Source organism: Anastrepha obliqua, chromosome 4 (genome assembly GCF_027943255.1).
Source record: "Anastrepha obliqua isolate idAnaObli1 chromosome 4, idAnaObli1_1.0, whole genome shotgun sequence".
Classification (NCBI taxonomy): domain Eukaryota; kingdom Metazoa; phylum Arthropoda; class Insecta; order Diptera; family Tephritidae; genus Anastrepha; species Anastrepha obliqua.
Window position 1 is genome coordinate 28,958,406 of NC_072895.1, and position 17,109 is coordinate 28,975,514.

At 33.5% G+C, this 17,109-nt stretch overlaps 1 protein-coding gene across 5 annotated transcripts in view; it reads left to right on the forward strand.

Annotated features, from left to right (window-relative positions):
- Positions 1 to 6,929, forward strand: part of LOC129243635 (PTB domain-containing adapter protein ced-6) — a 60,220-nt gene extending 53,291 nt beyond the window's left edge. For all 5 annotated transcript variants that reach the window (XM_054880815.1, XM_054880816.1, XM_054880814.1 and 2 more), the window contains exon 7: positions 5,450 to 6,929. In XM_054880815.1, the coding sequence (XP_054736790.1) occupies positions 5,450 to 5,509 (60 nt within the window). In that variant the 3' untranslated portion in view covers positions 5,510 to 6,929. The remainder of the gene's footprint in view (positions 1 to 5,449) is intronic.
- The last annotated feature ends 10,180 nt before the right edge of the window (positions 6,930 to 17,109 follow it).

Below are 17,109 nucleotides of genomic sequence, written 5' to 3' on the forward strand. Positions count from 1 at the left end.
AAGACCCGTTTCGGAATCATGTAGTCTGTTACTGAACAGCTAATATCCTTATCCGGTATTTTTCTTAGAATACTCATATGACCAAAGTCACTGTATTCCTTATTTGACAAGATTTGCATTTTTAGTGCATTTCTGGCTGCACATTTCCATATGAATATATGCAGTGGGGATAGTCCTACTATCGCTTCAATTGCAGTTGTGGGACAGTTTCGCATGGCACCTGTTATAGACAAACAGGCCTGCCTTTGAAGACTTGCCAGTAATTTCTTGGCTGTTTCTTGTGTGGTTTTGGGCCACCAAACAAGGGACGCATAGGTGATGATTGGTCGAATCATCATTGTATACATCCAATGAATCATTTTGGAGTCAATACCCCATGTTCTCCCCAGGAGACTGCGACATGCCCACATGGCTCTGGTGGCTTTATCTATCGCCGATTTAAGGTGAGAGTTCCAATTTAATCTTTTATCCAGAACAACTCCTAAATATTTGACCTCATTGGAATAGTTTATATTTGTTCCTTCGACAGTAATTGGACCAAGGTCCAACTTATATCTGTTTGTGAAGGGTACAATAATAGTCTTGCTGGGATTTATAGAAAGTCCTTCTGCACGACACCAGTTTAGAATGAAATTTAATGTTTGATTCATAATACTGGATATTGTTCTGTCGAATTTGCCATGAATAATCACTGCAATATCGTCAGCATAGCCAATTACCTCCAAGCCTAACTCACTTAGTTTGACTAGGAGGTCGTCAATAACCAGGGACCATAATAAAGGTGACAAAACACCACCCTGGGGGCATCCTTTTAATGCTTTGACTGAGACTGATACATCTCCTAGAGATGAGCTGATTTCTCTGCTTTCCAGCATTGCCTTTACCCACCCTATGGTCGGCTTGTCAATGTTTTTATTTTGTAATGCTCTATCAATCGAGCGATAATCTGTATTATCAAATGCACCCTCGATATCTAAAAATGCGCATAAGGCGATTTCCTTAGAAAAATGAGCTTTCTCTATCCTTGATACGAGAAAGTGAAGAGCTCCTTCTGTAGATTTCCCTTTATTATATGCGTATTGCGATTTATGCAAAGGTGTGTTCTTTTCTAGATTTTCTCTAATGTGAAGATCCACCAATCTTTCCATTGTTTTTAGGAGAAACGAAGTTAAACTAATAGGTCTGTATGACTTTGGAAGTTCACTGGACCTCTTGCCCTTTTTTGGAATAAATATCACGTTGACCTTACGCCAAACGTTTGGTATGTATTCCATACTAAAGCTATTCCTAAAAATGGCAACAAGTGGTTTTATTAGTATTTCTATCCCTCGTAAGAGGAGGGCTGGAAAAATACCGTCTACCCCTGGTGCTTTAAATGATTGGAAGGACCCAACGGCCCATCGTACTTTGTTTGGGGTAAAGATACGTCCTGACAGACTCCAGGATTTTTTGTTAGCCACGACCCCTTGGTCTGGTGTTAACTGATCCTCCCCCACTGTCGATGACGTATCTATAGATCCCGGGAAGTGTACTTGAAGCATATATTCCAAAGTATCTTTCCGATTTTTTGTATACGACCCATCTGGTCTTTTTAAAGTTGTAACACCGTTTGAGTGTTCCTTGCACAAAGCTTTAAGGAGCCTGGCGCCCTCTGGCGCTTCGATAATACTTTCACAGTATCTTCTCCATGACTCGCGTTTAGACTTTCTCAATTCTTTGTTGTAATTTGTTAGAGCAACCCTGTAGTCGTCCCATACCTTTGTATGTTTACAACGATTGAAAAGTTGTCTTGTTTCTTTACGCATTTTGGCAAGCTTATCATTCCACCATGGGACCTTTCTAGTCACATTACGTGTTTTGACTACGTTGCTTTCGTGGTATGCTGAAATTATTGTATCCCTTAGTTGAAACGCTGCCTCATCTAGTTCACCAACAGAACTTATGTTGATAGGCAGTGAATCAACCTTTGATTCTAGTTTTTTTAGTTAGTTTTATTTAATAATCGCATGAGTTTAATGATAATTTTTTTATTTTCAAATTTTTTTATTAAAAATAAATTAATTTTTTTTATAAAAATGTAGTTTTTTATAAAAATTAAAAAAAAAAACGTTATCAAGTTTCAATCAAAGTTTCAAACTTTTAAGTCAGAATTTTTCTAATTCTTTTTTTTTCGAGAAATATTCTGGGCACGCAGTTTTCTAAGATAGTTTAAGTTAAAAATCGTATGGATTTCTTGATAATTTTTTCATTTTTTTTTTAATAAAAATTAATTTTTTTTTTATAAAAATGTATTCCTTCATAAAAGTTCAAAAAAATCATTAAACTTTAATCAAAATTTCAAACTTATAGCCAAAAATTTTTACATATTTTGTATAGAAAAAAAATTAAAAAAAAATATTTAGAAAAATTCTGGGTATGCAGTTGTCTTAGTTAGTTTTAATAAAAATTAATTATTATTTTTTTTAATGTACATATTTCTTTATAAAAATTAAAAAAACCTAAAAATTTCAAACTTTTAAGTCAGAAATTTTTTTTTTTTTTGAGAAAAATTCTGGACATGCAGTTTCTAAGTCAATTTTATATTAGTTAAAAATCGTATGGATTTGTTGATATTTTTTTTAATTTTTTGTTTTATAATAAAAATAAATAAATTTTTTACAGGTGTGTGCTTCTTTATAAAAATTAAAGAACATCAGCAAATTTGCATCAAACTTAAGTCAGAAGTTGTTTTTTTGAGAAAAATTCTGGGTATGCAGTTTCTAAGTTAGTTTTAATAAAAATTATTTATTTTTATAAAAATGGAAGAATTAAGATTCGTGTGGATTTATTGATAATTATTATTTAGTAAAAACTAATTATTTTTTTTGTATAAAAGTGCATTTCTTTATAAAAATTAAAAAAAAAACATCAGCAAATTTGCATCAAAGTTTCAGTCAGAATTTTTTTATTTTTTGTTTTTTTTTTTTGAGAAAAATTCGAGGTATGTAGTTTCCTAAGTTGGTTTAAGTTAAAAATCGCATGGATTCACTCATTATTTTTAATAAAAATTTACTAATTTTTTTATATTATAAAAATATATTTCTTTATAATAATTAAATAAACAACATCATAAAATCAAAATTTCAAAATTTTCAGTCAGAAATTTTTTACAATTTTTTGTAGAAAAAAATTAAAAAAAAAGCAAATTTAGAAAAATTGTGGGTATGCAGTTTTCTGAGTTAGTTTTAATAAAAATTTATTATTTTTTTATAAAAATGTATTTCTTTATGCTGTTTTCTAAGTTAGTTTTAATAAAAATTTATTATTTTTTTATAAAAATGTATTTCTTTATAAAAATTAAAAAAACATCATCAAAATTTAAAATTTTTTTGTGTCAGAATTTTTCTAATTTTCTTTTTGAGAAAAATTCTGGTTATGCAGTTTTCTAAGTTAGTTTTAATAAAAATTATTTTTTTTATAAACATGTTTTCCTTAATAAAAATTAAAAAAACAAATCAAATTTTCTAAGAAAATAAATTTTTTTAAATTTCGTGTGGATTTATTGATAATTATTTTTTAGTAAAAACCAATTTTTTTTTTGAAAGTGTATTTCTTCATAAAAATTAAAAAACATTATTGAATTTTCATCAAAATTTCAAGTCAGAAATTTTTTACAATTTTTTGTAGAAAAAAATTTTTGAAAAAACAAATTTAGAAAAATTCTGGGTATGCAGTTTCCTAAGTTAGTTTTAATAAAAATTCATTATTTTTTCATAAAAATGTATTTCTTTATAAAAATTACAAAATCATAAAAATTTCAAGCTTTTAAGTCAGAATTTTTCTAATTTCTTTTAGAAACATTATTTTCTACAAAAAATATGTAAACAATTTCTGAATTTATTTAAAAATCGCACGGATTTATTATAATTTATTTAATTTTTTTTTTAATAAAAATTAATTTATTTTTTTATAAAAACATATTTATTTATAATAATTAAATAAACATCATAAAATGTTCATCAAAATTTAAAAATTTGGGTTAGAAATTTTCAAAATTTTTTTTAGAAAAATTCTTGGTATGCAGCTTTCTAAGTTAGTTTTAATAAAAATAATTTTTTTTTCTTATAAAAAAAAATTGAAATTTTCTCAAAAAATTAAAATTTTCTAAATTTCTTTTTTTGAGAAAAATTCCGGGTATACAGTTTTCTAAGTTAGTTTAAGTTCAACTCGTGTCGATTTATTGACAATTTTTTTTAGTAAAAATTAATAATTTTTTTTTATGTAAATGTTTTTCTTTATAAAAATTACAAAAAAATCATGCAATTTTCATCAAAATTTCATACTTCTAAGTCAGAATTTTTCTAATTTTTTATAGGTTAGTTTTAATTAAAAACAGCCGGTTTTTGATATTTTTATTATTATTTTGCATTTTCTTCCATATAAGGAATGGGCCAACATTTTTTTATCTTTAAATGTACAACACCACCAAAAAAACAAAAAATATTTCATTCTTTTTTATTTTATTTTTTTTTATTGTATTTATTTTTTATATAAAGATTATGAAAATATCAGAAAAGTTTCATTGAAATTTTAAACTTTTTAGCCACAATTTTTCTAATATTTTTTTTAACATTTAGAAATTAAATTAGTTTTAGTTAAAAGTCGCATGGATTTAATCGTCCCCTTAGTATAACAATAGCCTATGTGCTCATAGGCTATTATTTTTTTTTTTTGCATTTTTGGATTCTCCATCGTCGATTCTATATGTGGTCAAAATTTTGTCAAATTCTAGTTCCACAAAGTGGGTCGAAACGTCAGTCAAAAAATAATAAATATTTACAGACATAACGAGATTTGAGTGAGAGCTACTTTCGACAAAAAGTTTGAAATTCATTTTCTCAAAACATCAAAAAATTTATAGGCTATTTTAATACTAAGGGGACGTAATGATATATTTTTTCCTTTTTATAATACTAAATTTACAACGCCACCAACAAATTATTTTGTTTTTTATTTTATTTTATTCCATTTTATTTTATAGTGTTTTATTTTTTTTTATTCTGTTCTATTTTAACTTAGTTGATTTCAATTTATTTTAATTCAACTTATTTTTTTATTTATTTTATTTCATTTAACTTTTTTCTTCTGTTCCAGTTTTTTATAATATAAAAAAAAAAATTTAAATAAAAAAAAATTTATTTCCTTTGAAAAAAAAGGAAAAAATTAAAAAAAAATGTATTTCCTTTCATTTCATTTTAGTTCATTTAATTTTATTTAAATAAACTTATTAAAATCGTACAAGAAACAAATAAATTCTCAAAATTTATCATTAAATAACTGTGTTGTAGTCAAGAACGCAATTTGCTCTTATTTGAACATAGAAAACTGGCCCATATTGTTCATTACCTTAAACCAGAAAAATATAGTAGAAAAAACTTTCTTTAACAAAATACTTTTCATATTTTTACAGAGTAAGATGCTGACCGTAGACGACTTTACGTTAGAAAGTTTGGATCCACTGCGAAAGTAGGACGGCACACCGGTGACTTCCCGCTGCAGTGCTGACTCCTCTTAATATTGGCCTGAACGCTTTCAACTTCATACCAACTACTACTACTACTACTACAAGAACATCTTCAGCTGTGAATCTCTACAACGCTTACTTGGGCACGAATTTTCAATGAATGTGAAAGCTATCAAAACAAAAATTGAAAACAAAAAACAAACAACGTTTCATAAAACTGTAATATGTTTGCATCGAATATTTGTATACGTTTACTTATATATATATGTATGTGTGGATATACATACATACATGCATGGCATTTCCAAATGCATATGTAAAATCCCCTTTGTAACACCACACACACACACACACATAGAGCATATAAATATGTATAGCCACATTGCATTGGGAGAAGAAGAAAAAAATGTTAAACTCAGTTCGTACTTCCGTTAAAATGCTGTACTCCTTACACTCTCTTTATGTTAATATTGTTTCTGTAATCGCATGACGTATGCACATGCGAGAGTATGTTGTAGTAAGTTTAACAGTTGCAATAACAAAATGTATGGTATTTGCCCCTCATCCGCTGCAGTTCAGCTAATTATAACCCAATTATGCATATATGTATGTAACTAAATATAAAACTATGAAAATTATATGATATGTATTATTTTATTTATTACGTTTTTTAACATGAACATAAATACTATATATGTATGTGTAATCTTTTGAATTATTATTACTATATTATTATGATAATTATGAAATACTGATTATTGATTTTTTGTAGCCGCAATTAAAGTCGTTAATTATAATAAGGGCAGCGATGATGATGATGATGATTACAATGATGATGATGATGATGTAGATGTTGTCGATGTGGAGTTAAAAGTTACATATAATTATGTTGTTTGAGTAAAGTGATAGTAAAGCACACTCCTTCCTCCTTATAAAAGTGTATATGTATGTATGTATGTATCTACTACTTTCTCTTCCCCCTTACACTCACTTATACATACACGCATAACTAAATACATGCATATAATTTATATTAAAAAAAAACAAGTTAAAGTTATTATTATTATGGTAATGATCGCTATTATTACAAATATTTTTAACGTTATGTAATATAATTAAAGAAAAAAAAACAACAAAAAAACAATACTGCTGCAAATTTGATGATTTGTCTAAATGAATAATGTTAGAAAAGAGAGCAAAACACACACACACACACACCTACAGTAAATAAATATGTAATAATTATGTAATTCGCATTGTTATGTTAAAAGAGTATGAAATCGAGGATGCCTGTATGTTTCCGAAGATGATCGATTAAGATGTTGATAATGATGCAGAAGTTGGTGATTATTATTATTATTGTAATTTTGTATATTGTACGTTATTTGCTAGCGAAGAATAAATAAAGAAAAAAATTTGTAAAATATTCTTTATTCATATTTTATTTCATTTTCAGTTTGGAAATGCATTTTTTTGTTTGATTTTTTTTTTTTTGTTTTTTGCTATACTCGTTTTCTTACATTTCATTTCAATTGTGCAAACATAAGAAATTTAAGTAATTTGTTTACAATCAAATCGCAAATTCTTATTTAATATAATAAATTAGCATAAACAATACATAAAAGCAAAGGCACATAAAAACTTATTTACCTTAATGACTTCGATAATTTTTTGCTTATAATATTTTACAAAAACTTATAACAAATTCACAATTCATCGATCGGTAGGGTTTCCATAATGAAAGTTATAAATATTATGACTGTTTTTACGCAAATTTTTTTTGTAACAAAAATTGGTTCTCTAAAAATGTATACATTCGAGCTGGTGTCTAAACACAAGGTGGCGCAAAATTAATCACTCATTTTTTTTTTTTTTTTTTTTATATTAGGAGCGCAACTAAGTGCCCGCTGTTTGTCAATAGATGCCGCCAGCAGTGTGTGCTAGTCGATTCTAACATAACCTCAACGTCATAAACCAAGCTGAGACACATGGTAAACAACATTAGTGATTTCGTTTTGGTATCATAAACTTTTGGTTTTGTGAAAATGTCTGATTTCGTGGCGAATAATCGTCATTTGCGAAAAAAAACGGCGGCTGAAGCGCATCGAGAGCTACAAAGAGTTTACGGAGATGCTGCTTTAAGTGAAACAACGTGCCGAGATTGGTTCCGTCGCTTCAAAGACGGTGATTTTAATGTTGACGCCCGTCCGCGTGAAGGAAGGCCAAAAACCTTCGAAGACGGTGAAGTGGAGCCACTGCTCAATGCGGATCCGTGTCAAACGCAAGAAGAGCTAGCTTCAGTATTAGAAGTTACCGTCAGTCCATTTCCAAGCGATTGCATGCTTTAGGAATGATTCAGAAACAGGGGGCTTGGGTTCCTTATGAGTTAAAACCAATGGATGTTGAACGTCGTTTTTTCGCCTGTGAACAACTGCTCCAGCGGCAAAAAAGGAAGGGTTTTCTTCATCGCATCGCGACGGCTGATGAAAAATGGATTCATTACAGCAATCCAAAGAAAAGAAAGTCATGAGGACTGCCCGGTCATGCTTCTACGTCGTCGCCTCGTCCGAATATTCACGCTACGAAGGCTATGCTATGTATTTGGTGGGACCAAGTTGGTGTTATTCATTATGAACTGTTAAAACGTAGCGAAACCATCACTGGGGATCGATATCGACTTCAATTGATGCGATTTAGCCGAGCACTACACGAGAAGCGGCCGCAATACGCGGAGAGGCCTGAAAAAGTGTTTCTACAGCATGACAACACTCGGCTTCACGTCGCCAAACCCGTTAAAACCTACCTAGAAACACTGAAATGAGAAATCCTACCCGACCCGCCATTGTCTCGCGATATTGCGTCGTCCGATCAGCACCTGTTCCGATCGATGGCACATGGTCTAGCTGACCAGCAGTTCCATTCATATGAAGACATCGAAAGATGGCTTAATCCGTGGATAGCCTCAAAAGATGAAGAGTTTTACCGCGACGGTATACGAGATCTACTAGAAAGATGGGAAAAAGTAGTAGCCAGCGATGGGCAATACTTTCAATGGTTCGTTTGTAACCATTTTTTTAGAATAAAGTTATATTTTCATGAAAAAAGCTGCGAGTACTTAGTTGCGCACCTAATAACTTTTTTCCTAAATAAAAAAGAAATGAAATTTGAGTGATGGAAATCTTTATTTTTATCTTTCCGCGCTCTACAGCGTAGCCAGAGAACATTGATGTATGGAGAAGTTTCAGTCCTGGCCCGTTCCTCATTTTGGAGAGCAACAAAACCTGTCTGTGAAATTCACCTCAGAAATTGCTCATTAAATATTATAAAATATAATTCACCATATTTAATTCTTTTGCCTACGCTCAGTTATGTTAACTCTCGGATGTTATAAACATTTTTTAGCCGCGTTTTGTTAGAATTTGTCATTTAGCCTGCCGATTCATTCCAGAAGCTTCTACCTACAATGAACGTTTCTCTGCTGCAGTTGTCAATTATCATTGACGTAAAATGCCATTTGCAAGAATAATTTGCAATAAATCTAAGTGAGTAAGTGGCTAATGACTAAGTAACGTAGAAAGCAGTTCCGGGAAGGGTGTCTCCCCAGAAGGAGAGGACGACGGTCGCTGTAAGTAGGAAAGCATTTTGAACCCACCAAAAAAAAAAACCCACATACAAATAACGCATTTAAAAGGTCACGATTTTTGGATTGAAATAAAAATCACAAGACCCCGGTATTTAGCGAAAAGTTTGTTTGCAATTAAGTTAGGTTAGAGTGAAATGGTGAGTGAATTAGGTGAGATTTTGAAAAGCGCTTGAGAGAACGAAAGAAAATGCGTTTACAGTCTCACCAAAGTAGTTTGCAAAGTTAAAGATTAGTTGAAGAAATGGCCCTTAGAATGGCTAAAAATGCACAGTTTGACGAATTGTTGCTGCCTCCTCTCAGCGTCTTGCAAGCACTGCATCATCTTTGGAAAAGCTGCCCTAACTCCTCTTTGTGGCAGTCTGCTGGCGTAGCCATACCGCCAGTAAAACAAGAGTTGTGAAAAATCAACGGGATTTTCGAGCTATTTAAAAGTTGTACTTTATTAAGGGGTTATATACAGTTAGAATTAAAAAAAAAAAGATTTTTCCTTCCTTCTAGCCCAGTTAGAGGGCCCTTGGAACAAACCATGTACCCACATGGAAGGAGTTCGATTGCCTCTTCCTCTTCTGACAGCTTCTGCAATAATCATTGTATGTTGATTGGATGTTTATTTTATTTTCTTTTTGTACATATAAAGGGTGGTTAAATTTTAAGGGGCGATGTTGAATGTGAACCACACCTAAACGTCAACGACACCATTGGGCTTCTTTCTTTGGGGTTATTTGAAAGAAAAGGTGTACGTCGATAAGCCATCAACAATTCAAGAGCTAAAGGATGAGATAATTCGTGACACATTAACGGCATAGAACCTCAATTATGCCTCAGCGTCATCGAAAATTTTGATCATCGGATGGAGGTGTGCCGCCGAAGCCGCGGCGGCCATTTGGCCGATATTTTGTTCCACACGTAATTGAGCTATACCAATATTATCGTAATAAAGAGAAATGACAATAATTTCCAAAAAAAAATTGTATTTTATTTAAAATCAACACCGGCCCTTGAAACTTAACCACCCTTTATATTTCAAAACCAACAAAAACCTGTTGCTTTTTGGTTTATAATCGGCAACGCTTTCATTGTGGCACCACGGTACGTTTTACACGTCACGTCAGTCAAATGCGTTGCCACAGGTGACGCAAAGGACCCATTGTGACAGCCCTATTGTACAAGAAATATATGGAGCTGCGCTAACATCTATTTAAATTTCCGTAGAAAGCTACGAAATTGCGCTGTTTCACCCAATAATCCCTATCTCTACAACCCACCCACACTAGTCCTTCCGTTGGCCGGTTGTCCGTCCAATTTACCTTCTCAGTTCACAACGCTATCAAGCAAAAGAGAGAATAAATTAAGAATGTGCCTACTCGAATAACAATAAATTGAAATATTTTTATTGTGTCGATTATTTACTATCCTTTATCACCTACTTTCGTGAGAAACACTAACTTACGTGAAAAAAAAGGAATTTTACCTTAAACTAACAGAGTTTCAGTTACCGAATAAAACTAACAGAGCTTCAATTAATCTAGAAATGTGTCACATTTAAATAAGTGTGTATGTATGTATGTACTCGTATGTACTTAAGAAGCAGTGTTAACTTTAACATTTGCAATAGTTTCTCATTTTCTCTTACAACTACACCTCTACATACAACAAAGAAATGTGCATACATGTGACTGTGTGATAAAAGCGCTTAGTAGGTATTTGCGGGGAATGTTTTTATGCTAACAACATTTAGGGGATTTTAAAAATGTTTCTGCTTACTTAATAATACTAATATTTGTTGCTCATATAAGTATGTATGTATATATGTATGTATGCAATTCAAGTCTACGATGTGTTAAAAATTCATTACAGACATACAAAGTAAAATCAAAGTTCCCCACGATTGCTTCGAAAGTTTATAGATTTTTCCCTCGTTACTTTGCGTTTGCTTTTAACCTTTATTTTCATTTCTTCTTTGTTGCATTAATCTTGTTAATGCTTGCTCACTCAATTTCTTAATTTATTTTCTTACTTTAATAAATTTATCTTCACAGAATTTCCTTTTTTTTGGATATAATATTTCTTCAATTATATGTATGATATATGAATCAGTACAGCCCGCGAAAAAAACTATAGCCCCTCAATATTTTGATTAGTTTTGTCTCACTTTCCTTTGTCTTTTTAATTTTCATATATTTTTTATAAAAATGTAGTTCATTCTACAGCAAATTGATTTATATGATTAAAGTTTCAAGCTTTGTACAAAATTCATTATACAACTTCGAAAAATTTTCATTAACGCTTCAAACATTTTAAACAGAATAGGAATAAAAATGTCGTGCATTCGTTGTATGGAAAAAATGCGCAACACCGCAAGGGGAAAAATTTATCAAAAATTAACTAGAATTTTGAACCACTTGAAGGCCACACCGGTTGCAGAAGAAGGTGATTTAAATGAGCTCTACAAGGTGAAGTCCAAAATAACAAGACTGAGCTAAAATATAAACGACAGGAGCTTGTTCTGATAACTTCGAGTTTACTTATTCAAAATAGTCCCCCCTGGCCTCGATATACTGTTTTGCACGATCTAAAAGCTTTTCGAAAGAGTGTTTCAGGTCATTGCCCATGTCCTTCGGGATGTCGGTACAAGCCTTTTGGATGGCCTCTACAGACTCAAAACGTTTTCCTTTCATGGCCAAATGAAATTTTTCGAATAGATAGAAGTCACAGGGAGCCATATCAGGCGTATCCGGTGAGTGATTGATGGTTAAAATGCGATTTCTAGTCAAAAATCAGTCATAAGAGTGGATCGATTTGACGGTGTATTTTAATGCGCCAGATTCCTCCTTCGCGGTATTCAGGGCGAATTCGACGAATGCGATGCAACAAATGCTTGAAAACGCCAAGATTGAAAATTGCATTGACGGTTTGGCCCATTGGCATGAACTCCTTGTGGACAATTCGCTTGGAATCGTAAAAACATATGAGCATCGACTTGATTTTTGAGTTCTCTAAACGCGATTTTGGCGACTACCGTGGCCGAATGGGTTGGTGCGTGACTGCCATTCGTCGATTCGAATCTCGGTGAAAGATCAAAAATTAAGAAAAACGTTTTTTTTAATAGCGGTCGCCCCTCGGCAGGCAATGGCAAGCCTCTGAGTGTAATTCTGCCATGAAAAAGAACCTCATAAAAAAATATCTGCGGTTCAGAGTCGGCTTGAAACTGTAGGTCCGTCCATTTGTGGAACAACATCAAGACGCACACCACAAATAGGAGGAGGAGCTCGGCCAAACACCCAAAGAGGGTGTACGCGCCAATTACATATATACATATATATAAACGCGATTTTCTGGGTGGTGGCTCGCCTGGAGCCTTCCATTCGGCACTTTGACCCTTAGTTTCAGGTTCATGTCGGAAACACTAAGTTTCATCAGCAGTTACAATGTTGTAAAGGAAGTTCTCATCGGAAGTTTTCTCGCCTCTTTAATGAGGTCTCTCGAATGTTGAATTCTGAACAATTTTTGGTTCTCAGTTGTGCGAAATGAAACCTGCACAGACCTTTCGTAAGCCCAAATGATCAGTTAAAATGCGATAAATCGATGTTTTGGAGATATTCAACTCCGATTCCATGAATTTCAATGATAATTTCGGTTCATTTTTGATAAACTTATGAACTGATTTTGGGCGGCCCGTATGGTCATTATCATTTATGTCCTCACAACCATCTCTGAGACGTGTAAACCACTCATGAACTCTGGCACGAGACAGAACCCTGTACTGCCCATATTCGACGGACCCATCTGGCAACCCTGTATCTTTTGACAGAGACGTCAGATTGCTTAATGACATACTGCGTTGGAAGCGTCAGTCCAAGCAGATTTTTACCATGGAACAGTACACGCCACGCGAGCGCTCCCAAATTGTTGAAATTTACATTCAATAAAAGGAGTCAATTGTGAAAAGAAGAAGAAGAAAAGCAGAAAATTGTGATGCCAATTATTCGTCGAAAGCGTATGAGGCAGTTCTGGTTTCAAAAAGACGGCACTCTACCACACACAGCTCAATTTTTTGAAGAAATTGTTTCCTCGTCGTTTTATGTCGAAAAATGGCGACTTTGACTGGCCACCGCGTTCACCCGATTTAACGCCACCTGACTTCTTCTTGTGGGGATATTTAAAATCAAAGGTTTATATTAATAAGCCAAAGATCATAGAAGAGCTCAAGAACAATATCCGTGAGGACATAGCCGCTATTCCAGCCGAAATGTTAGCTAAAACTATGGAAAATGCTGCAAAACGGGCACAATACGCCGTACAGGCTCAAGGCGGCAATTTGAGAGACATCATATTCAAGAAGTGATGTCAACAAATCTATTTGAACCAAATAAAATGATTATTATCGTCAACATCAAAAAAATTGTGCTTTTCTTTGATTAAAAAAAAAACACATGGGTCCGTCGAATATGGGCAACCCAGTAAATCATTGCCATAAACTTTGTTCATCAATTCGAATGTTTCGGTAAACGTTTTACCCATTTAAATCAAAATTTGATATTAGCTCTTTGTTCGAAACTCATTTGTGTTCCTATGACACAAACATACTGACACTTTAGACGCAATAACTTCGCTTCCACTGAAGCGAATGTCACCAACCTTTCACTGGAAGTCCGCTAGGGATGCAACTTCCAACGCCATCAAAAGCATTTTTATGACGCCAGTCTTGTTTATTTTGGACTTCACCTTGTAGAGCTAGAAACTTGTATTTACACAGTTTTTGTTAGACATTGAGCTAAACTTGTATAAAAAATAAAAAAAAATAATAATAAAATTTCTATTTATATTATTATGAGCAGATTTAGCGCTACGGCCTGGAACATCTATTGTGCAATCTTCATGGATTCAGAGTACAAGTATTACTCTGAGTACAACTGTATCTATAAATTTTAATATTGTCCTCGTCATCGTGAAAAGATTTTTAAAGGTGTGCTATTTAAGGGGCGGGTAGGGTCACAAAATCGAAATTTTTTTTCTTCACTCATCTTATAGTAAATCATTTCAAGAATGTTGTGTCAAAATTTTAAGTGGATCGGAGCAGAACTCTCAAAGTTATAGCCTTTGTAGGCACTCTACCTCGAATGCGGAGCATCGATAGATGCTTGGCAATTCCCAAGGGCTCTGCTGTCGGCGAGCAGGTATTCATTTTTTCAAACGCGTTTTTCCCGAAACGACTTCTTAAAAGTCGGTGCCAATCACAACTCCGAAACTATTCAACCGATTCTTTTCAAATTTGGCACACGTTTTCTAAATCAAAAATACCCCCCCCCCCACTGTTTTTTTTTTTAAGGTTGTTTTTCACTTACAAATATGGCGAAATTTTTCGCCAAAAATGCTCGTTTTACGTTTTTTTGCCACCAAAACTACAAAAATGAAAAAAAAATAATAATAATAATTTATTAAAGGTGGGGGGGAGCATTACGTCATACTTTAACTGAAAAATTCGACTTTTTTAGTTTCAGATGATTCTTCGACGAATGCCGATTGGCACCGCAGAGCACCTCTCGAAAAACATATCTCCAAAAAAACTCTGTCATGGGCTTATTTGTCAATATTTTATTATTAATATTTTTTAAAAACTTATTGAAAAGATGTACAATAACATGCAACTGATTTTATTAAAGTATCTTAAGCCATATTTCTGTAAAAAATTCAAAAAAAAAGTGTTTTTTTTAGCGCTAAACTCTACCACCCCCTTAACAGACCGTTACTCGGCTCTGAGCGAACTTGAGTGAATCAATTTGTAGGCTGACATCACTTGGGTTGTCTTTCACAAAATTTATCTTGTGCTTGTACGACGCGAAAAAAATCAACCAATGACACTTCGTTGCCGTCTGAGCAACTGATTGGATGAGTGTGTGGAGTGTGTGAATACGTGTGAAATGATCGTGCAGAACTCGGCTGCCGAATCTCAAAAGTACCCCTCACAATTTTCTTTTCCACCATAGCTCAATAGCAAACCTGGATATCTATCATCCTGGCGTTCTATTCTATTCAGGTGAAAATATTGAGTCGCTATAGTTTTTTCCGGGCTTTTATTTGTCTATTACTACTTGTTGCAAAAATTTATGTGGTTGTGTATGTTCGAGTATATAAGTTTCGATTTTTTCTTTTGTAAGATTTTTATTACTACTTGTTGCAAAATTTTTATTGTTTTCTTATACAAAACCATTGATCATATTTTCTTCATTGATATACTGATCTCTCTTAACATCTCTCTACTTATAGTTTATAAGTTTATAAATTGTGGAACGTTTTCGTACCTCGCGTCATATTTTTTCTTTCGAATAACCCCATTTTGTACGAAAAGCCGAATATTTCTCTTTCCTCCTCATTTCTCTACGCAATCGATATTATTACCCAATGGCTCCTGAGTTTGTGATATTAAAATGTTTGCTGGTTCTGCTTCCGCTGCAGACTGTTCTGGCTGCTGTTCCACAGCGTGCCGCCTTGGATCGGCCTATAACACGCCATTGTAGCGCTTTGGTGCCGATGCGTTCATCTGTCGTGCATTCATGTCGGAGCTCTGCAAGTTAAGAGGATTTATATAAGAATATAAAATAATTGATTGAGAAATTTGGTAAAGCGAAAAGCATTGGTACAAGTGTGAGGAACCATACGCATTTTCGACAAGCTATGGGAAATGAAGATGAAACTATTTGATTTAATCAGATTTTCGATCCACTCAAACTGACTAAATATTCTGAGAAAATCATCGGTTTGAACCGTTCACCTCTGGCGAAACCTGGTATGATGCTTGGTAGTAGGGTAACTGCGGGTATTGTGGTATAGGCGGGTAATGTGGTATACCAGCCTTATTCGAAAACTAAAGACGTGAAAATAACGGGACCAAGTTAGATATTTCGGCATTCTCAGAATCTTAAGAAAGCGTGATTTGATTTGTGTTTTGCAAGGCATACGTGAGTCAGTTGTAAAAAAATCGCGTGGTCGTGTGGTTGGCATTATTTTGTGCTCAGTGGAAAATTTCTGGCAAATTAAAATCCTGTGCTTTAAACTGCATTTATTCATCGGGAAGTAATAAGTGAGTTTAATACTAGTGAAGCATATAAGCAATATTTTTGTATATTTGGTCGATATTTAATTATTCAAAATTAATTTGTTCAAACTCTAATGCGGCTATTGTGGTATAGGTAAAGGCGGCTAAAGTGGTATAGTGTACCATATTACCCTCTCGATCAAAAAAATGCCGAAGAAAGGTGAAATACGAAAATGGAAAGCAGAGGATATGAAAAAAGCTATCCAAGCGGTTAGAAAAGGTGAAATGGGTATTCTCTTGGCTTCCAAGACATTTAGTGTCCCCCATACCACTCTGCAGCGCATGTCAAGAAGCGAGAAATCCATCGAGGAGCTGTTGACAACTAAACTTGGCCGGGCTCCGATTTTAACAGCGGAAATTGAAAATGACTTAGTTAAATATTTACTAGAAATGGAGTCAAGGTACTGGGGACTAACACGCGCAGACGTGCGGTCATTGTGTTATCAAATTACCACAAGAAACAACATTCCCAATAAGTTCTCCGTTATTAAAGAGTACGCTGGCAAGGATTGGCTAAAAGGCTTCTGTAATCGACACCGAAATGTTCTGAGTTTTCGAAAGCCCAGTGGAACAAGCATCGACCGTGCACGTGGTTTTTCTCGAGAAAATGTTGATATATTTTTCAAAGTGCTGGAAGAAGAAAACGCAAAACATAATTTTCCACCTACTCATATCTGGAACGTTGACGAAACCGGAATATCAGTAATTCCTTCGCAGCAGGCACAAATAATCGCTCGGAAAGGAAAAAACAGATTGGAACAATGACTTCAGCTGAGCGAGGATCGCTTGTTACAGTCATCACTTGCATTGAGCGCAGGAGGTGGTTTCGTACCACCATTTTTCATCTTTCCACGAAAAAAACCATAA